This window comes from Boleophthalmus pectinirostris, unplaced genomic scaffold (genome assembly GCF_026225935.1).
Source record: "Boleophthalmus pectinirostris isolate CB_2022bp ecotype Guang Dong unplaced genomic scaffold, ASM2622593v1 HiC_scaffold_4, whole genome shotgun sequence".
Taxonomy (NCBI): domain Eukaryota; kingdom Metazoa; phylum Chordata; class Actinopteri; order Gobiiformes; family Gobiidae; genus Boleophthalmus; species Boleophthalmus pectinirostris.
The window spans coordinates 7,264,073-7,287,711 of NW_026571353.1; the positions used below are offsets into that span (position 1 = coordinate 7,264,073).

Consider the following 23,639-nt stretch of genomic DNA (forward strand, 5'->3'; position numbering starts at 1 on the left):
TCTGTGGAGAGTCACCCCCCTACTCGCAAAAGGACATATTGTATTTTTGAGCAATAGAAACACCTGGAATGAATAAATAAATGCTGTGGAGATGTTTAATGTCGTACTATGGAACATTCCAGGGAAAACAACACCATCTCCATGGAGACAAGTAGGTAGTGGACGAGCAGACTTTCCAACAGAAAAGCTGCACAATGCATCTTTAAATAGTATTTGTAATGTGTTTTTTGTCAAAATATGAATATATCTTGATACTAAATTTGCACTATATTCTTTCTAATATGCCAATTCACCAAAGTTATTGCTCTTTTAAATCAGTAGAGGAAGGTAAAGAAGTACAAAAGTAAAATTACGATACTTATGTACAACTTTTAGGTATCGTTATTTTACTACGGTGAATAATTTCTACTTGTGTTCACTACATTTGAGAGCATGTGTCTGTACTTTCTACTCCACTACATTTTACATCTGGACTGAAAAGTAAAAAGTACTTTTCTTTAAAGTTTGAGACCTGCTTAAATAGCTGAGACTTATTTTTTTAGCACATTTAATTGGAGTTGAAATCCCAACTTTGAGAGAAGAGGAGGAGAGGAGAAATTCTGTTTGTCGACTGGGCAAAAGTTTGCTTGGTCGAATACATTTTGCAGTTCAGTTCTGAAGTGAAGAAGCAGCTTGGGTGAGCTGCGAAACAGTCGACAAACTGAATTTCTCCTTTGCCATGGATTCTACCTGGACGACTGAGGGATTTTTCACACAACTTTGAGGAAACCAAACACACAAAAACAAACAACTTTTAGCTAAAAAAAAAAAAAGTAATAATTTAAAATCAACTGAATTCTTTATCAAAATAACTACATTTGATGGATTAATTGTAGGGGTGTAACGATATCCAAGTCTCATGAAATTTATTTTATCGTGGAAAAGCCCACGATATGGTAGGGAGATTCACGATTAAGGATGTAACACTATCCAAATCTCTCAGTATGATATTTTCACGATATACATCTCACGGTACGATATTTATTATGATATTTTGTGGAGGTTAAACAGCTAAAACTGTTCATATGCTACTTTTTCCTCTTAAAATGCCTTGACAAGACTTAATCCAAAGAACTAAGACTCAAAAGTGCTTAGAACTGTTATTTCTTCATGTAGTTGACACTGAAACACAAAGGATCATGGTCGATGTAGTCCCCTCTGTCATTTTTAGCTATTTCTGTACCATAACTCTTAATTTAAACAAAAAGACTTGTAATTCGATATATTGTGATGATCCATGATATTATTGTGAGAACTTTGACGATACGATATCACAATATTTCGGTTATTGTCACATCCCTAATTAATTGTTCTAACAACCTCCTCAAAATACTGCAAAGTACACTTTTAAACAGGTACTTCAATAGTTTTACTTAAGTAGACTTTATTCATGAGATACTTTTATTAGAGTAATCTTCTGTCCCTGTATCTGTACTTCATCCACCACTGAATTAAACTCATTAGGTTTTATTGCATAGGTCACTCTTCCTTTTTAAACTTTGTCCGTGCGTCCACTTTCTAACTACGGTACAAACTACATGGGCGTCCTCCCCTTCATTTCCACACTCTTTCATTTTCATACACACAATCTGACGGATAAATTAGTGACAGTTGTACGACAAATCTCTCATTGTGGCCTTTTCGACTCACTGGTGACGACGTTCTTGGAGGTAGGTGGTCCTCTCTTCTTGTTCTTCACCACCTCCAGCTTCACCTCGTACTCCTGTCCCGGGCCCAGACCTGACTGCTCAAACGTGGTGTCGGGTCGGCCAAGAGAGTTCAGGATCTCTCCGTCCTCCTCTTTCTGGAAAAACATACACAAAGAGAAATGAAGGGCCAATCAAAAGACTATTACTGGCACTGGACAAAAGTGAAAGGAGAGGAGAGCCGAGCTGAGGAAATAGCGCTGTGGTTAAATATAGACTTCCAGTATAAGTTGGCGATGGGAGCAGTTCATTTCATGTTGTTCATCAGTTTGGAATCGTTTTTTTTTCTTCTTTGAATGAAAACTGCAAAAACTACAAAAAATCTTGCTCAAAAAAAACAACTTGGAACTACAAATACAACCTGCTCCCATGTCTTTTTATGTTACTGTAAACATTTAGTCTTCATGTCGATCTCAATTTGTTTTTGTAAGTAGAAAATTTGTCCAACTAAATACATTTTCATCAGTGTCAGAACACAGAAACTCAACTTTTTTTTTTTTAAATTAACATACAAGACATCAAATATACGATGCAAAAATATATAGTGTAACTTTTGTGGTGGAGAGTCCGTCAGATGCTTTTTTCCATGGAGATGTTATCACTTTGGCTGCTGAAATGTTTCACAGTATGGCATTAAACCTTTCTATCTTCATGGAGACCAAACTAGACTAAGTTACAGGTCAGATCTGTGGAGAGGCGAACCAGCTCACAGTCAGAATACCAGTTTTTTTTTAAGTATTTTTGAGCTCTAAAACAACCTATAATTGAATAAATGTAAAGTAGAGCTGTTTAATGTCATACTGTGGAACATTCCTACGGAAGCCGAGAGGGGTCACAACAAACGCAAACGCCGCAACAAATACAAATGCGACAACACGACAAAAAGCCACAACAAACCAAAAAAAAGCCACAACGGAAATGACCGCGGGACTATTTTAATGCAAACGCCGCAACAAATACAAACGCCACAAAAAAAACGCAAATGCCGCAACACATTAAAAAGCCACAACACATTAAAAAGCCACAACACATCAAAAAGCCACAACACATTAAAAAGCCACAACACATTAAAAAGCCACAACACATTAAAAAGCCACAACACATCAAAAAGCCACAACGGAAATGACCACGGGACCGATCAAGCGGCAAGTGAAGAAGAAGAACTACAACGTGAAAAGTAAAGGAACGGAAAAGTTGGAAACGTAAGTAAAAGTAATTTATTGTTTTATCATTATTCGTTTCACGTTGTAGTTCTTCTTTTTCAATTACCGCTTGATTGGTCCGTCGGAAAATAGAGTCTCGTGGTCACTTCCGTTGTGGCCTTTTGATGTGTTGTGACTTTTTAATGTGCTGCGGCATTTGCGTTTGTGTTGTGGCGTTTGTATTTGTTGCGGCGTTTGCATTAAAATAGAGTCCCGCTGTCATTTCCGTTGTGGCTTTTTTTGGTGTGTTGTGGCTTTTTGTTGTGTTGTCGCATTTGTATTTGTTGCGGCGTTTGTGTTTGTTGTGACCCCTCTCGGCTTCCGTACATTCCAGGCAGACCAATGACATATCTACAGAAACAAGCAGGTGACGGACCCTCCTTTAGAAAAGTTACACAGTGCACCTTTAAAATGCTAAAAGTAGCCACACTTTGCCTTGTCGAAAGAGCTGCAACCCTTAGCCATCTTTCAGTGAGCTTTACAATGAAGTCTCCTGAAATGGTTTTCACTTCACAGCTGTGAGTCAGGGTCAACAAATGCCAAGAATGCAAACCAGGGTTCAGAGCAAAGTGAAAAAGTCAAACCTGTGCGACCTGTTTCACCCTTATGCCCTGACGAAGACCATCTTGCTGGTTGAAATGCATTGGCGTCGCTCCATGCAATAAAGGACATTTAATATATTCAGTTGGTGTGCCTCGGGTTTGCCAATTTTTATATTTTCTACATTTTGTTGAACCTTCGTAGAGCACCTGTACTGCTATTTTTAACTTCTTTATGACCCAGTGGAGCGCTCTACCTCTTCTCTGAAAAAGCCACACTTGGCTCTGAACCCTGATTTGCATTTTGGGCTTTTTTGGGCAGCAGATTTGAGTCATTTTGAGTTTATTTTTGCTTGCAATGTTCTATATGTATCCATCCATAATTTTATTTAGATTTAGACTTAGACAAACTTTATTGATCCACAAGGGAAAGGACTTGGACACAGGTTTTTGACGCCTTCAGCAAGAATCTACAACGTAAATAATCATGGAAATAAAGAAGAAACATAAATGAAAAAAGAGCGTCTAAACTTTTGACTAGAAATGTATACTAGACACTGTTGGGCAAGTTATTTTAAAACTGTAATTCGTTATTTACTACTTATTACTGTAATTTCAAAGTAATTTGTTACATTACAATATTATTGCATTTAAAATGTAAGGCATTACATTACTATTGCATTACTTTTAAGTGACTCTCACCAAAATAACTGTGAAAATGCTGAACTTTTGTGCAGTATATGGACTAAACCAGGACTAAACCAAAACTGAACCAGAGCTGAACCCAGACTGAACCGAAGACTAAACCAGGACTAAACCAGAACTGACCCAGGACTAAACCAGGACTAAACCAGGACTAAAAAAGGACAAAACCAGGACCAAACCAGGACTAAACCAGGACTACTTGGACTAGAACTTGGAATCTAGCACCGCCCCTGAGAGAACCCCGAGCCTGTGGAAGGCAAGGCAAGGCAAGTTTATTTGTATAGCACAATTCGTACACAAAGTAATTCAAAGTGCTTTACAGAATAAGAAATACAGTGGAACAGGGTGTCTGCAAGGCACGATCGATGCGGTTTGCCCAGTGGAGTGTGGAGTTCTGCGTTGGTCCTTTCGCCCGGTGTTACCTGACGGTCTACGTGGGTGCGTCTCCGGCGTTTCACCGCTGCTAATATTGTGGTGATTTTAGCGAATTTGTATGAAGAAAAACCCATCACTTCAATTCAGGTTAAAAAAACACTGTAATGCGTTACTGACATTTGTACCGAGTAAAATATTATTATTTTTTTCCCTGTAATGCCTTACATTACTGCGTTACAGCAAAAAGCTATGAATTATAGAAATTTGTTACTTTGATAATGTGTTACTCCCAACACTGATACTAGAATATAGAAAGTATTATAGTATTACTATATTATTATGGCCCAAGTTGAAAATGGTGTGTAGTTATAGATTCACAATCATTTCACAAATAAACTTGAAATAAAATGAACTCTTTACCACCACATCTGGCACTGCGTGTGGAGTGAGGGGCAAAAAACCAACCCAAATCAAAGATAATAACATGTGGACTCAGCTATAGGGGGTTAATAGACTAAGGTTGAATAAACTTTGGTAGCACAGTTGTAAATGGTTCTGAAAGCACTTTAAAAGAAAAACACAAAAGTGCTCGCTCTTAGCAAAACGAAAACACGGCTCGCTAACCATCCTCACTGCTGCGTGTGCAAATTCAGATTGGCTATTTCCCATCATGCACTGTGCCAGATGTACCCACGTTGGTACATTAGGAAAGCGCTACACTGAAAGAGAAATGAGAAATTGTCTATAGGGTTTGGTTTTGATCATGTACATATCTGTGGCTACGCTGCATGTTCCCGGTGTAAATGAGGCAGGCAACGCAAAATAATCAGAGCAAGGATTTACGAGCAGGACCGGCGTACATCAACATATAGTTTTGGCAGGACTTTAAAACCCCAACTGACATCGCCGTGTTGGTTTTGGATCTCTGAAGAGGATTTACCCGATTATATAAGATGGAATATTAAAATCCAATCAGGTAGGTGTTCTTTTCATTCACAGTAGTAGAGAAGTGTTTTTTAATTACGGGGCCCATATTACAGGATTTTCTGGGCTGTTATAACGTTACTTCCTCATCCAAAACATACCTGGAGTTGGGTTTCGTTTCATTCACACATGTTTAACGCACAAACCCTGCAGATTTAGGTGCACTGCAAAAACTAAAATCCAGTCAAGTAAAAATAAATTGAATTAAGAAAGTTTTATCACGATTTGAGTAAATTTCACTTGACAAGTAAAATGATCTTAGCCTGATTCATCAGCCGGTTTCACTTTGTGGAAACTGTCTGACCTCGCAGCATGATTTGTTCGCTCGACAGTAGGTACTCATTTATTTAACCAATCGCTGCTATTTGGTTGTGACATATGTAATGCTCCACTAATGGGGTTAACCGGTATATTAAGCTTTTCCCAAATTCCGTAGGAAGAAGGGCAGTACCGTCTTTCCCCCTGATAAAATCCACCGAACATTCTCTTTGTTCCGGTTTTAAACCCTCGATCTCTGGAATCGTTTCCAACACAGAATGTATGGCTCTTCGCTGCTTGGCTGGTGCCCAGACTCGCACTTCCGATTCTTGCAAAACCATCTAGTGTATTCCGATTCCTGACCTAGTTGCCAGAGAGAAATTAAATTGAGTGGAGGCACTAGGTGGCACCAGCCTGGTTAAAATGATCTACCATTGGAACAACTTAAAATAAGAAAAAATATCTTAGCACTTAAAATAAGAAACAAAATGTAACATTGCTTGAATTAATGAATGAATTAAGAAAAACACACTTTTTCCATTGTCAAATCTACTCAAAGTCATTTTAACTTAGCTAGATATTGTTTTTTGTGATGTGAATTTCTTTGTTCAAACAGAAAACACTCTGTTCCACTGTGTGATGTCATGTGGTAATACAGGAAATGCTCCATTGTGTTTTTAAACTCCATACTTCTTCACTACTGGTACTAGTTTGGGCCCAGTTTATTCCTGAAGTAGACATGTTTTTGGTTGTGATCTAGCAATGGTTTAGTCTTGATCTAGATCTGGTTTTAGTCCCAGTTTAATCCCAACTTTGAGGTGGTTTGTGTGCAATTGTGAGTGTGGGCAAACTCAGTCATTATTTTGATTATCCCAATGGCAGTATTATGGCATTCCATTAGAAATGGGGCAGCAGTGGTTCGGTGGTTAGAGAAGTGGTCCCCCATCCCCAAGGTCAAAGGACTGATCTCGGCTTGGACAGAGTTCTGTCACTGTGTCCTTAGGCAAGACGCTTCACGCACATTGCCTCATATGAAAGTGATCACCAATCATTCACGCACACACACACACACAGACACATCAGAGGGTCAGTCCACTCTGAGTCATCTGTGGCTCTGAAGTGAATGAATAATGAGTACAGTGCAGCTTTGAGAGGCTTCGACTGCCTGCAAAGAGCATTACAAGTGTAAGGTTTTATTATTATTAAATGTGCCAGTGAGTGTTGAGATTCAAGAATCAAGTGAATAGACTGTGAAATTAAACACAAATGTTCAGAAATATCACTTTTTACCATTCTTTGCAAGATAACACAGCAAGTTGTTCTAGTTTAGTCTTTAAAAAACTCTTTTTGCAGCCTTTTTCACTGTCATTATGTCTATAATAGAACATATACATATTATAATTTTGCATAATAATCCAAATCCAAAATAGTAACTGCAATATGAAACTGTTTTATTGTATCTCCCATCTCTATTCATAGTCACACTTCTAACAACGCAGGTATGATTTTGGTATTAACCCAAACAGACCCAAGATTCAAACCCTTCCTATTGGTTAAAGGTGCACTATGTAACTTTCTGGTTGTGGGTTCATCACCTGCCTTCCTGGAATGTTCCACAGTATGACATTAAAGGACTCATTACATTTACTCAATTACAGGTGATTTTATAGCTCAAAAATACCTAGAAAAACAGGCATTCTGACTGTGAGCAGGACTGCCTCTCCACAGATCTGAACTTGGTTTGGTGTCCATAAAGATAAAAAAGCAATAACATCTCCACGGAGAAAAGCATTTTGACAGATCATCCACCAGAAAAGTTACACAATGCTCCTTTAAAATGGCTATAACATGTTTTGTAGCAGCAGGACTTACAGTGTTTCTGAAGATAAGGTTCCATCCGTCGAAGGGGATGTTGAGAGGGTCCCACTGCACCTGCACAGACGTCTCCCTCACAGACTTGAACTTCAGTCCCTCGGGCTCAGGCAGGTCTGCATAGATACAGATCAGAAATATAAAGACAATTAAGTACATGTTTATTTATACACACCCGTACAATGTGTCATCCACGTCCACATAATTATTGTGCAGGTTCCTATTATAGCCCAGATATGACAAGTCCTGACGTTAATAAGCATTTGCTCTGGGATCTGGCACCAGTAAGTTGAGCAAAATACACAATGTTTTTGCACTGACTGAATGGGTGACTGATACTTTGATGTAAAGCTTTCTGAATGTCCAACAGAGGTGGAAAAGTGTGTTATAGTGCACTATATAAATGAAGAGTGTTGAAAATCAGATTCTAATCCATACTAGTAGGAATGTAGGAATGTTAGAATTCTTCTTGGTGTGGTTACATGACTCCTACACTGAGCAGTTTTTGAAATTTGTAGTTTTTTGAGCTCAGTTTTAACATCATATAATGGGATTTTAACCCACTAAGAAGTGCAGCATGTACAGGACAAAAGGACTGTTCAATTACATGAATGAAGTGAACTGTTTGTTTTTCCTGTATCCATGGAGACTGGGCAAGAGGATAGCTAAGAATCTAACTATGGACATTTGAGATGTAATAGGCACATGTGGCAGCAAATGTGGCAGAGGATCTTCCAGAAATGAACCTTTCCTGAATAGCTTTAGAATGATCTTGAGCTCAGGGTTCCCGCTCTTTTTCAATAACTTTTCCTAGCCTCATTCATCAGCCAGTTTCCCTTTGTCCCATTGACATTAGGATTTGTTTGCTCGACGGTAGGCTGGTACTTTTTTTTATTTAACCAATTGCTGCGTTTTGGTTGTGACCTATGTAATGCGCTGCTAATGGGGCTAACTTGTATATTAAGCTTTTCCCAAATCCTGTAGGAAGACGAGCAATAACGTCTTTCCCCTTGATAAAATTCACCAAACATTCTCTTTGTTCCAGTTTTAAAGCCTCGATCTCGGGAATCATTGCCAACACAGTGTATGGCTTTGTCTACATCCATCTCGACGCTTCGTTTACTGTTGTGCTGTACCACAGAAAGGCACCCAGTCATGGCTTCACAGCTCTTCGCTGATTGGCTAGTGCCGGGGTTTTTGAAAATTGTCTAGTGTATTCTGATTCCTGACCCAGTTGCTGGAGAGAAATGAAATTGAGCACAGGCACTAGGTGGTGCCAGCCTGGCTAAACTTTTTCATGACTGAAAGTGAATTTTACATGATTTTACAGCACCTACATGTGTAGAACTGATGAGACTTTTAGGGCTAAATATGAAATGTTAACCCTTTCCTCTCACCTTATGGTTTGGGATTATTGCTTTTTAACATTCAAAATCCTGTCAGTGCATTTATTTTCGTCTCTTCTAAACAAAAGGCGCAGACATACAGAAATAATCATAACATCCTAATGAGAACTTAACACAATGATGTAGTTGTGTGAAAGAGATACTAAAATTCCATAACTTTTCCAAAACTTTCACTGAATTTACAAAATTCCATGGCTTTTCCAGGATTTCCATGACCATGAACCCTGTGAGCAGAATAATATATAAGAGCACATAGACTAGTATATGCCCATGAACCACTATGGAACCTGCCTCGATGACTGGTCACATGGTAATATAAAAGAAAGTACTCTGATTTAATGTTGAAAATCACATTCTACTGTTTAAATACGCAGATTCCTCCTTGCTTTCACTTCAATGATTCTACCACCATGCCCACAAATTAAATAAAAGTGTAAAACTATCTCAAAACAGGTAACAGTTCACCATCAGTTTCATTCCTGGTACTCACGTGTCTCCACTCGGGCGCTGACAGGGACACTCTTCTTGTTGCTGAGAATGGCGTACACACTGACCAGGTATTCTATCCCAGGTTCGAGTTCGCGGATCGTGGCCTGCTTCTGGTCTCCTGGTACTCTCATGTCCATCTCCAGACCTCCAACAGCCGTGGGGACGTAGGTGATCAGGTACTCCGTCACGCGCATCTCATTCTCCCAGGCAAGGTCCACCGTCTCTGGGTTCACCACCGTGGTAATCAGGTCCTTGGGTGGAGACACTGGAGGGACAAGATTTCAGGAAAAATAGTAAGTAAGGAAGTAAAGTTCATTTATATAACACTTTTTGCAGACATAAGGAACAAAGTGATTCACATACACAGAAGTATCAACATGTAGTTTTGTTGATACTATAGTTGTAAAGCATTTTTTGTCCCTTAAAAGGCGAACTATGTCACTTTTCTAGGGGAGTGTCCTCAACTGTCTCCATGGAAATGTTATTACTTTGACTGGAATGTCCATAGTTGCAACATTACTGGCTACGTTCAGAGTGCAGGGCTCAATTTGGACTTTTTGGTGACACTTTCAACTAAACACGACTTGTATGTGATCTCCAGTGTGAACTTTAAACGCCCCAAAAGTGTCCCACATGTGCATTGGAGAACACAAGGACTCGGTGTTTACGGAAGTCGCCTAAACATGGAAGCGAGCGATGAGCACCTGGTGATTTTAAAGTTGCTGTCGAACCGGAGCCAGAACATGTACAACTTATTTGTTTAAAAAAGGAGATTAGGGGTGTGCAAAAATGTTGAAATATCGATATACCTAAGTTTAATGTGATGATACAGTATCGATATCAGGGACTGCTGCATCGATATATCGCCAAGAGTATTTTTTGGTATATTTTACTAAATTATTTTGTTACAGTGCTACATTTTTATGGCTTGTTTAGAGGAAGGAAACTCATTTATGCTACACATTTGACATATTCACTGTTTTGAGGATTAAACTGTTTGTGTTTCATATGAACTTTGCACAAAAAGTGGTTTAAGAAAGACTTCTAGTAGCCTTTATTTTTTATTGAACTTCATTGAATCAATTTGAAATATATCGTATCAACTCGAAAACTCACTGTATCGAGATATGTATCGTATCGTGGCCTATGTATCGAGGTATGTATTATATCGGCAACTTCTTAATGATACCCAGCCCTAGAGGAGATTGAGAAGAAGGACAAGGTTTTTGGCCATGGCGTTTTGTCGGGCAACGGTAGCAACGTCTGTAGAAAGGAACGTGTGGGTGCAGAGTTGCAGCCAAGAGTGGTGGAAATTGATATGTGCTTTACTGCTTCACTGACATGGACTTCATACACAATTCTCCTATGACGAGAAGAACGTTTGTGTACATTTGTGAGAGCTACTTGTACCACTCTCGCGGGAGGAAACGCATCTTTGGCGGCCTATTTCAGTGAGGAAAAGCATCGGTGTTGGGCTGTATTGGCTCACAACAGGTGGTTGTTACCGTGTTGTTATGACGTGTAGGTCGGATGAATGTGACCTTGCCATTCAGACTGAATTCGCATGTCAAAAGATCGGATATGTATCGGTTTTAGGAGCACATATCCAAGTGGCCTGGGTCGCATTTGAAAAAACTGATCTGTGTCGTTCAGTCATTAAAAGATCAGATACAGGTCACATATGGGTGTAGCCTTATAAAACTAAGTTAGAGGTCAGATCTGCGGAAAGCCAACCCCACAAGCATGTTTTTCAAGGTATCTTTGAGCATTAAAAACACCTATTTTGGATAAATGCAGATGTTACCCTAGTTACCATGCTGCTCAACCTTCCATGCAAAGTAATAACGAAGCCATGTAGACTAGGGGTGTGCAAAAATATCGGAATATCGATATATCGTATCGTTTAATGTGATGATACAGTATTGATATCATGGGCTACTGTATGGATATATCACCAAGAGTATTTTTAGGTGTGTTTTACTAAAATATTTTGTCACAGAGCTACAGTTTTGTTGCTTGTGGAGTGAAAGGAAACTCATTTATTCAACACATTTAATATTTTTACTGTTTTGATGATTAAAATGTTTGTGTTTCATATGAACTTTGCACAAGAAGTGGATTAACAAAGACTTTTAGTGTCACAGCCATGATTTAGCCTTTATTTTTTATTGAACCGTATCGAATCGATTTGAAATATATCATATCGAATCGAAAGTGCACTGTATCGAGATATGTATCGTATCGTGGCCTGTGTATCGAGGTATGTATCGTATCGGCAACTTCTTAATGATACCCAGCCCTAATGTAGACATTCAAGTAGTGGATTTCCCTCCAGAAAAGGTCACACTGTGCTGCTATAACTTCACACGCTGTCCAAATTTGACTCGAATGCCATTATGTAAAATAGACAGATTGGATTTGAAATGAAATGTTTTTTGATAATAATTATTCTGTAAAATAATGTGCATCAGTGGAGAAACTAACCACATAGATTGGACACACTGCTTTTATTTCATTACTGTGTGGTTGGTCGAGCCGCATTCACTGATCAAAAATCCAATCCTGCCTCTCATCCATGGCATTTCCTAACAGGAGCTTAAACCCTCTATATTACTGTTTTTCCATTCGAATTATTATTTTGAAGAAATTGCCCAACTCTCTATCCGTATAATCCCATTCATCAATCCTCCCTAAAGCCAGTCGTAATTGGAAATAACACACTCATCTGTCACTATCACATACAAATAATGAGAAATATTAGTCATTCTTGCCAGACATTTCAACACAGAGTCCAATCGCGAGGTTTAGAACTGAAGCCCATTTTCTATACATGTTCAAACTATAACTGTATCCCCCTTATTCAGCCACTTTTGTCTCTGAATCCTAAACCGCACTTTTTTATGGTGGTACGGGGGTCCTATTCATGCCAGTGGAGAATTTGGGAGACGTTTGGCATCTTTAATATGACAAAGTCGGTTCATTTGTGTAAAACGTTCAATTTTCATGTGTACCAGCAAGTCACACTGCACTGATTCTCTGGGGGGGTTTAAAACGGCTTTATAGTCCGGACTGAACTTATCTGCTTTCAAGATCTAACCCTCTGACCTTGCAGCATTCGGATTCGTTCGCTCGACGGTATGCGGGTATTTTTTTATTTATTTAACCAATCGTTACTCTTTGGGCTTGACTTATGTAATGCGCCAAATCCCGTAGGAAGAAGGGCAATAACGTCTTTCCCTTTGATAAAATTTAGCAAACATTCTCTTTGCTCCAGCTTTAAATCTTCGATCTCGGGAATTGTTACCAACACAGAATGTCTGTCTTCATCTACATCCATCTCGACGCTTTGTTTACTGTTGTGCTGTTCCACAAAAGGAACCCAGACAGGTGCCTGAGTTTGACGTCATGGCTTCACAACTCTTTGTTGATTGGCCGGTGCACAATCTACAACTTCCTGGGTTCTTGCAAACCGTCTAGTGTATTTTGATTCCTGACCTAGTCGCTGGAGAGAAATGAAATTGAGCAGAGGCACTAGGTGGTGCCACCCTGACTAGTCATAAAAAATACTACAAACCGAATCATGATGGCGGTGTCCACGGCAACTTCCGGGATAAGGTAAATAAAGAAATGGACTACGGGAGTGTGATGATACTAACACAGCTGTCGGCTCCAGTCAAATGAAGCTCAGTGAATTTGGAGACAAGTGCATATTAGGAATGTTCATTTATTTACATAGAAAACAGCTAAATTAAAACACCGTGATCGTTAAGCGCGAGTTAATACGAACATTTTAAGCCCAAAATAGTGATGTAATGTCAGTATTAGCGATGTAAAGTCAATTGGAGCCGATGGAGCACACAATATAAAACACGTTTAATAAAGGCTACTATGTTAGACGTGCTTGCAGAACATTGTCTTAAATTATAGGCCTGTCTTTTTGCCTAGAAAAATGCACTTGGTGGTTACAGGATTACTATTTATTTTTGTATTATGATTCAGCCCAAATTAAACACCCATATGTGTAGTAACGCTCAAACACATATTGAGAAAGCTACATTGCTAATCACTTTACCAGCACAGCATTTCTTTCCTTTTTTTTTTTTTTTTTTTCAATACGCCTCCATGTATCCCTTGACTGTGCAGGTGTTTTCCATTTAAATCTACTCCATGGTGCAGTAGAGCAGCAATTTCCTATTTAGAGAGCCCGAGTGCTGCTGCTAAAACTTTGCAAGGTCCAAATGAAGGCTGCTTAACATTTTATTAGAATAACAATTAATTATAATAGAACAGATATCTATGGTTAGTTTGGGAATTTCGTTCGCCGACAGTGGCATTCAAATGTTTATTTTTCTGATTCTGAACCTATTTTGACTAAGGCCATTAAGAGAATATTTATTATTTATTTAGCTATGACCTGAAATGAAATATTTTTTGTTGTTGCATGGAGAATGGGTTACGATATACAATTTTAAAATCAAGAAATGTCTATTCTCAACTCAACACAATTAAGACATACATGGCTTTCAGAATGATGAAAAATTAGGACAACAGACCTTTTTCACAACAGCCAGAAGTGCCCCGATGTAGGTTTGTGGGACTTCCAGTTAATGGTTTTCTATGGTGAAACATCTGTGGAAATGCGTCATGTATATTCCACCGGCTTCATCTGCACCATCACCAAATGTTCATCCAGCAAGGTCGACAAAGGATAAACATTTTTCCATGAAGAATTTATCCACAACTATCAAGATAATAAAGACGGGATCTTAAAGGCGAACAACGACGACGCATTAGTGAACTACTTCTGAGCAAAACTAAATTTATGGTCATGAATAAAGCATAAACAATAAGTAATTCATTAATAAGTAACTTGTGAACTCAGACTGATTCTAGAATTGAAACTAAAAATCGATTTCATGATGTAGATATTAGCACAGGTAGAAAGATTTGTGCAGATTTAATGCTACAGATGTTCACAAATTACATGTCTCGCATTTAAACTGAATCCGTGTATCATTCGTTCATTCGTTTTTCAATATAAAACCAAAAATAAGAAAACGAAAAAACAACAGTTTTCTTCGTTATTTGTCTCCAAAACCAAAATGAAAAAACAGATAATGATTCGTTTTTTCAGTTTTCGATTTTGTGTTTAAATGAAGAATGGAAAAAACGGATAACGGCCGTTTCCTGTTTATGTGACTTCCGTGACTGCGACGCGTACGGACTGAACCAGGACTGATCCAGGTCCAGGACCAGAGCGGGACTGAGACCGGGACCAGAGCGGAACTGAGACCGAGACCAGCGGTCCGAGCGGTTCCGTGTCATCGTCTCCGCGCTGGTTCCGTGAGGGGAAAGTGAGAATGTTCTGTGGACTACAGGTCCGGACGGGCTGCTCCAGTCCTCCACACTCAAGAACCACGGCTGGTTCCGAGGTGGTGCAAAGCATCCAACTGACGCTTTCACACCAACGAAAACGAACCAAACTAAGAGCTTTTGGTTCAAATGGACCAGGTCCGGGACTAGAGCGGGACCAGAGCGCTACTGAGACTGGGACCAGACTGGGACCAGAGCGGGCCTGAGACAGAGACAAGACCGAGACAAGACCGAGACCAGATCGGAGGCTCACAGCCCACGACAGGGCCGGAGCTCGAAGCCAAAGCTTGGAGTCCGCCCCAGTCCCGCTCTAGTCCCGCTCTGGGCTCTCCCGGTCTGGTCTCGGACCTGGATCAGTCCTAGTTCAGTCCGTACCCGGTGCAAAAGTCCGGCATCGCAGTCACGGAAGTCACGTAAACGGGAAAAGTTATCAGTTTTTTCCATTCTTCATTTAAATACAAAATCGAAAACTGAAAAAACGAATCGTTATCCATTTTTTCATTTTGGTTTTGGAGACAAATAGCGAAGAAAACTGTTGTTTTTTCGTTTTCTTATTTTTGGTTTTATATTGAAAAAGGAATGAACGAATGATACACGGATTAAACTGCACAAATCTCTCTATCTATGTTAATATTGACATCATGAAATCATTTTTTTATTTTAATTCTAGAATTAGTCTGAGTTCACAAGTTGCTTATGTTTTATTCATGATCATAACGTTAGTTTTGCTCAGTAGTTCACCAATACTACTTGTTGTTCCTCTTTCTTACCTTAATAGTTGTGGATCAATTCTTCACGGACAGAATATGGCTTTTGTCGACCTTGTTGGATGAAGATTTGGTGATGGGGCAGATTTATGAAGCTGGTGGAAAATACGCGAGACATTTCCACAGATATTTTGCCACAGAAAAGCATTAACCGGAAGTGACGTTTACACTACATCGCTGCACTTAGGGCTGTTGTGAAAAAGGTCTATTAAGAACATTTTAAAACCAGATCTTCTGAATGGGAAAACTCCTTAAAATGTTGCATATAATTGGAAGTTGACACATCAGAATAGTTGGCAAGCAGAGGAAAACTAATGTAACTAATAGGGATGGGCATGATTAGTCAATTAATCGATTATTGATCATTAAGAATTTCATCATTTACATTCATTTTAATCGACAAACCGAATGTAGGTTGCTGTGCGTGGCGTAGATTGACCAAACAGGGGTCCGCTCATGTAGCTCTCTGCACTCAGAAGGAGGGAGCAGACACAAACAGTCGAGCAGCCTGCAACGTGCCAAAGCGCAAATGAGTATTTAACGATGATTTGTACAAGAAATTTCCGTTCAGGACAAGTGGGAGGCCATGTGCACAGTGTACAGAGCAGCACATATGTTTCGGTGTCCAGTGGGAGAAAGCTATATATGGTCACACTAACCTGTGTTCCACTGAGTCGTGCCGTATCAGCGACACAAGAGCTGTTTTTTTTCCTTCGCTTAGGTTTATGCAAATGAGCCATGTGGTTTTAAGTTTCGTTTCTGTGAGAGTTGCGCAAAGCTGCATTAAACACATTATAATGTCAAACGGGCTGATGTGGCTCTAGAGTCGTTGCGGTTTATATGTCGTAAAGTTGAATTTATTTATGCAGATTAGTAGTGCAGATAGTAATAATAATGATGATCCTTTTAATATAAAAATTTTAATGATTAATCGATAATCGATCGTTAATTCTCTCGACAATCGATTAAGAAAATGTAATCAAATGCCCATCCCTAGTAACTAATATGAAACAAGAAAAGAAACATCACGCTTCTTACCTTCAGAGCAGTCTTCTCCGATGAAACCCTCATCGCAGACGCACACTCCGTTCTCGCAGCGCCCCTGGTTCTGGCAGTCTCCGGGACAGGTCAGAACAGAGCAGTCGTGCCCCGTAAACCCTTCAAAACACACACAGTTCCCGTCCACGCAGTACCCTCTGTCCTGGCAGTTATTGGGACACGTTTTCTCACTGCAGTCCTCCCCGGCGAAGCCCTTATGACAGACGCACTGTCCATTAACGCAACGCCCGCGATCATTGCAATCACCCGGGCACGTCAACTCGCTACAGTCTTTACCGGTGAACCCGAGGAAGCATACGCACTTCCCATCAACGCACTCACCGCGTCCAAGACAATCCTTGGGACACGTTTTGACACTGCAGTCCTCCCCGCCGTAGCCCTTGTCGCACACGCATTGCCCGTTCACGCGTCCGCGGTTTTGGCACTTGTTGGGGCAGGAAATCTCACTACAGTCCTCCCCTTCGAATCCGACATCGCACACGCACACCCCGTTCACGCACTGACCCCTGTTGCTACAATTATCGGGGCATGATAAAATGGAACAGTCAGCGCCTTCGAAACCGGGATCGCAAATGCATTTTCCGTTGAAGCAGTGACCTCTTTCGTTGCAGTTGTTCGGACAGGTGAGTTTCGAGCAGTCTTCGCCGGTGTATCCCGTTTGGCATACGCATTGGCCGTTGACGCACATTCCGCGGTTGTTACAGTTTCCGGGACAGGTAAGCTCGCCGCAGTCTTCTCCGGTGAAGCCCTCTTCGCAAAAGCATGTGCCATTCACGCAGCGCCCCCTATCGTAGCAGTCGTTGGGACAGATTAGCTCGGAACAATCAAACCCTGTCCAAGGTTCATCGCAAACGCATTCGTCGTCGACGCATTTTCCGCGACCCAAGCAGTTGTTGAGGCAATTCGTCTGGGAACAGTCTTCACCGATGAAACCTTCCTGGCAAAGACAAGAACCGTCAACGCAATGTCCGTAATCTCCGCAGTCCAAGAGGCAAAGCTCGATGCTGCAGTCGTCTCCCCCAAATCCGTCAAAACATTCGCATTTTCCATCCACGCATCGTCCCTGGTCTTGGCAGTCGTTGGGGCATTCCGGTTCGGTGCAGTTGGGCCCTCTCCAGCCTGGTTCGCAAACACAGCTACAAGTTTCAGCGCTCCAGTTCCCACGGCCATTACAGTAGGGCTTTGTGGACACCTCACCTGGACAAAAACAAGAAAGGGTACGTTTAAAAAGGCAATCAGGGTATTAACGTAGATCGAATGTCTCTAAATTATGGTGTTGGACATTTTGTAAACTGGAATTGCAGGGATAAAAAGTAGTCCTGGTCTGTAATACTTCATTCAGACAGTGACACAAAAGGATCAGATCATGTTACTGATTTATACACTACAATAAATCATTGTAGGAGGATAAGAGTGTAAAATAACCCTGTGTCACACCTGTTTTCTGTCCCAGACGAGGAGATAAAATTGCAAACTTGAGACCTGTGACAGATTGTGGTTTGAGGCCCTGTTAAACATGTTTATCCAGAGTAGAGTGAACTGTGGTAAATACTGCATTGTGTTGCACTGACATTTAGAGAAAAAGATACTCTACTGCACTTTCGTTTTCAGTTTTGACACTATGCTACTTAATACTACTACTTTCCACCTAAAATAAACATTGTTCTTTGGATTTTGGGTGTTTGCTTTTTACTCAAAAATCAGAACATATGTTTTTTGATCCAGTTACACAATACTATATACTGTATAAATACAATACTTCATAACTTCTGTATTATTACATTCACTTCTTTTTAAAGACAATACAGTAAGAGATGTATTTACTTGCTAGTAGCTCTACAGAAGGACCATTCTGAAGATGGCTTGCAGCTATCAGCCGATTATAGTATTGTCTTTGAAAAGAACCCAAGAAGTACTACTGCTACTACTACAAATGATAATGATAATAATAATGAAATAGGTTATTGTTGTAATTATTGTAATTAATAGTAGAAACAATAATAGGTATTAAAGTTGTAATAATAATAATAATGATAATAATAGTAATAATAATAGTAATAGCGATAATGGTAGTGGTAATAATAGTAGTAGTAATAATAGTAATATTAATAATAATAATAAATAAAAAGAAATGATGATGGTGAAAATAAATATAAGTTTTAGTATAGGGACTTAAAAAAAAAAAAAAAAAAAAAAAAAGGAAGAGAGACAAAAGGAATTTCAATTATGTCGCACTATCACATTTATTTTGTTTGATTTTGCCAAATTTGTGTCAGTGTGGGTGGTTGGGGGGAAATGGGGGGGCTTTTTTTTTTTTTTTGTATTTGTTGTGGTGTTGTGGGTGTTGAATATTGTAATTGTTAATTGTTGATTGTTGTTTTATTCTCTAAATGTTATATTCTGTTGTCCTTAATAAAAAAAATTAAAATTCAATAAAAATAAATAAATAAATAAATAATAAAAAGAACCCAAGTAGTTAATGTAAAAAAAAACATTTATGGATTAGTTTTGGATTAGTGTTGTCACAATACTAAAACGTCAAACTCAATTTTGGAAATGACAAAAAAAGCAGTTTCAAAAACATGCTTTTTAATGACCATAGTCCATTATAGAGAACTTCAGGCTCTCTTACGGTCTTCATATAGCCTAATCATTTAATTATGAAAAGGTTTGAGACTGATCATATTGATTCCAATTACATAGTTTTGATGCCCTTTAGCATTTGTATATCTGTTATTCTAGATGTCTTCATGTAATAAATAAAAGTGGGTCTTACTATTAAGATTTTTATACACTTTTATTCTCTGGCTTTTAACATCAGAAGAGTAGTGTGGTCCTCTGTTGTCTTTTATTGTTTTGTTTTATTGATTTTTTATTGATTTATTCTTATGGGTCTTAAATTGCTGTTTTTGTTGTTGTTGTTGTTTTATTTTCCTCTGTGCAGCACTTTGGACACAGTTGCTATAGAAATAAAGCGGATTGGATTGGACTAGGTTGACAGTAGTAGTACCTGTAACGGGAGCTCCACAACAGCCCGATCCACTCCCACACTGCTCCCTCAGCGCGGACAGCTCGGACTCCAGCATCTCCAGTCTGCTCAGGATGTCCTTCAGGTCCGGTAGGTGGTTGTCACACCCACACGCCTGCTTGGGGATGTTGATGCGATGGGTGAAAACGATCTGATTCTCCCCATCCACCGTGTGCTCCATGTGCTCCGTGTTTTGCATATCCGTCGGTCCGCTCTTGTGCTTTGGCTCTGCCCCGCCCGGAGTATCCAAATCCACGGAGCAGAGGGAGGTAGAGGGGACGTTGATGTTGTAGACGTGGTTGAAGACTACTGGCTGGTCCGGGTGAGGTAAGGTGAGGTTTTCTTGGGTCTTCTTGGGCATCAGAGTCTCTCGACGATGGCGGATGACCTGTTTGACCAGGCCGGCGTTGGAGAATTCTAGCAGTAGTGCCGTGGTTAGGCAGGTTAGGAGTAATAGGTTGGTCCCCATGATGACACCCCTGGCTTGGGTCTTCTTCAGAATTAGAAATAGGAGACTGTGTTACCAAATGTGAAGTTCTTGTCTTGATTTCTGTAAAAAAGAAAAAAGAAAAGAGATTTTTAGTATAAAGCAACTGGATACTAAAGTACAATATCCAACACACTAATTGCAGATCCCAGTGTGAGTAAAGATGCATTCACACTTTTTCTTGTTAGATCCTCGTTTGAGCCCAATTTAGTCAAGATGATAGATCTGGTTTGGTCCTGTTCTACTTCTCTAGTCCAGAATTAGTTCAAAATTTTGTTCCAGATTAGTCCCAGTTTTGATGTGGTCTATGCACAAGAGTGAATGCACCCTAAAACAAGAAGTTGAGTTATAAAAAAACACCAAATATTCATTTAAATGAACATCTTTAGCTCTTTCCTGATAAGAGGTTTGATTAGAAGCCACCGCGAGCTCCAGCAATCAATGCGTCCGCCATCGTTGATTCATCATCCAGATCTTATGATACTTCAATGTCAATCTCACCCACACTAATCGGATTACTGTAGATATATTTTTTGGCTCTAAGAGGTACACATCTGGCTAAATAATATGAGAAGGTCTGTGTTTGGACAAGTAATTTTGGTGTCATCCAAGAGAAGCTAATTATCCAACAGCCCCAACCAGAAATAATTTTATTTTAGAGAATGTAAACATCTACAGTAACCCCAGAGCGACGTACGTTACCTTAAAATTGCTATTAAATTATGCATGATTATACGCTTTTACTTTAATGCAGGCATGTCCAAACTATGGCCCGTGGGCCAAATGCGGCCCTCAGACTTCCAGGTGAATTGGCCCCAAATGACCTTGCATCACTTGAAAATTAACTTTTTATTGCAAGTTTTTTTTTTTTTTATCTACCTTGATAAAGCAAATATTTAATATTTAGTGTGTGGTTTTAAGGATCTTAGCATGAATAAAACTGATGGCTCAATCTGACATGTTAAAAATGCACATATTTCAATTATTCACTGTAATGAGCACCAGTCTAAAACCCTGAATCGGCCCTCTGCTTCATCTGTGTTTATATTTGTGGCCCTTGATGAAAAAAGTTTGGACACCCATGCTTTACTGGCAACTGATCAAACATGATGATTGGAAATGAAGACTGTTAGACAAACTTAGAATGTTTTCTTAATTATGTTCTTAATGTTTTCTTATCGCGTTCATCTATCGTCATGGAGACCAAACCAGACCAAGTTACAGGTCAGATCTGGGGAGAGGCGACCCCACTCACAGTCAGAATGCCTGTTTTTTATGTATTTTTGAGCTCTAAAACCACCTGTAATTGAATAAATGTAAGGTAGAGCTGTTTAATCCCACACTGTACTTCTATACAACACATAAATGCATTTGCCTCTCTACTAACTTTACACATTTGACACTATAGACCTTTAAAAAGTTGCATTCTTTCCACTCATTCCCATACACAGCAATACTGGCACATCCATCTTTTTGCCCTTGCATTCCGGGTTGATTCAGCAACACGGTCCCCACACGCCGCCAACACAACTGCAGTGAAATATAATAGGATCTCACTATAAAAGCAATTAACCTTCTTGTGTTGCCCCCGAACAAAGCAAACCTCCGCTGTAGTTGATGCATCTGACCCATTTTTCACTCTCTCTCTCTCAAAGGGTAGCGGCGCACTTAGCAACCGACGACATTGCGGGACATTCTTTTTGGCAATTCCTCCGAGGTCGTGGACGGGCGCGATTACCCCAGGCCAAAAGCGAGACCTTGGGGATCTGGAAGCATTATTTTCCCAGCGCGAGGTTGAGACAGGTTGCGACAAAAAGGCAAAGTCAGTAACACCTGCTCGGAAAATGGCATCCTCTGTTTTGCATGGCTCCAACTGCTAACCACAATGACGGATTAATATAGGTCTACGGTTAGGCCATCTGTGGACTTCCAGTAAACTCCCAAGGCTTGCAGAAAATTCCACGTAAACTTGCACATCAGCGTTCCTGCCTCTTCTTCTCTGATTTTTTTTTTTCCAACAACCTTCAAAACTTGAGTAACATGAGAATTATTGCTTTCACCGATGCCTTGACAGATTCTTTTAAAAGGTCTTCGGGTTCGAAATGTGCTGAGTTGGTGGCATTGACAACAATCTTCAGGCATTACTGTTTGAAACGCGCGTTGATGGTAGCATCGCATTACACCATGTTACTGCGAGTGGCTGTAATTTAAGGCTGGGACAGAGAGGAGTTTATAAAGTGGAGGAATTGCCCGTGCCAGTCCATTTTGGAAGACAGTTCAATGGAGGATAAAATGTCTAGACAGCTTCAGTGGGATATTAAGCGAAGACAGTTCAGCAATCAGGCAATCGTGCTCTTAGAAAATATAGTTTTGTGAGCAGTTTGATTTATTTTATCCTCTTTTAATGTAAGCTTTCATTGCAGTTTAGTTTATTATTTATTTTTGACATGCACTACAGGTCAAAAGTTTTAGAACACCACACTTTTTCCATTTTTGTCGTGTTTATTGTGTCATTGCACTCTGAGGTAAGCAGTTTGAGTTGAAAAATAAATCATGGAATCAATTTATAGACCGAAAAGTGTCCACCTTTGGCAGATATAACACCTGAACACACTCGTGGCATTCTTTCTACAATAGAAATATTCTTTAGAAATTTCTTTCCAAGTCTGTTGCAGAAGTTTCCATAAATGTGTGGCACTTGTAGGTTGCTTCACTCTTCTGTCCAGTTCATCCCAAACCAGCTCGATGGGGTTTAAGTCCGGACACTGTGCTGGACACTCCATGTTTTCAAGTTTTACCATCTTATTCTTTTTCCTGGCAAAGCTGGGACTTGTTTTTTGTTATCTTTTATCTTTTTTAAACTCTGTCTGTTCTTACCTTTGTACCATTTCAAGTTCTTCATTGGACTTGCATGACTTGAATTGCAATAAATAACTGGAAAAATTAGGGTGTTCTAAAACTTTTAACTGGTATTGTATGTCCAGTCTAGCTGCCAGTGGTGGAAGAAGTTCTCAATTTTGTTTTGTTTTATATTTTTGTTTGCTCAAACTGCAATTGCGTTCAAGATAAACCCTCAGCCTTTTCAACAGGTCTCAAACAATAATAATAATAAAAAAAAAAACACTTTTACTTTTCAGTCCTGTTCAGAAACGTAGTGGAGTAGAAAGTACAGATACCCGCTCTCAAATGTAGTGAAGTAAAAGTAAAAAGTATCCACTCTGCTGACCACATTGCCACCCTGGAAAGCTTTCTTTTTAGGACATTTTAGTTTCTGTTATAATATTGATATATTATAGATATTATTGATGTATGCAAACTGTAAACCAGTTTCAGAATTTTGCATAACAATT

The 23,639-nt window shown here is 39.6% G+C and overlaps 1 protein-coding gene across 3 annotated transcripts in view; it reads right to left on the reverse strand.

The window, feature by feature from the left end:
* Positions 1-20,348, reverse strand: part of tncb (tenascin Cb) — a 100,710-nt gene extending 80,362 nt beyond the window's left edge. For all 3 annotated transcript variants that reach the window (XM_055161594.1, XM_055161593.1, XM_020927037.2), the window contains exons 1-5: positions 19,785-20,348; positions 16,754-17,971; positions 9,577-9,840; positions 7,681-7,796; positions 1,690-1,843 (exon numbers count right to left, since the gene is read on the reverse strand). In XM_055161594.1, coding sequence (XP_055017569.1) covers positions 1,690-1,843; positions 7,681-7,796; positions 9,577-9,840; positions 16,754-17,971; positions 19,785-20,271 — 2,239 coding nt within the window. In that variant the 5' untranslated portion in view covers positions 20,272-20,348. The remainder of the gene's footprint in view (positions 1-1,689; positions 1,844-7,680; positions 7,797-9,576; positions 9,841-16,753; positions 17,972-19,784) is intronic.
* Between the last annotated feature and the right edge of the window lie 3,291 nt (positions 20,349-23,639).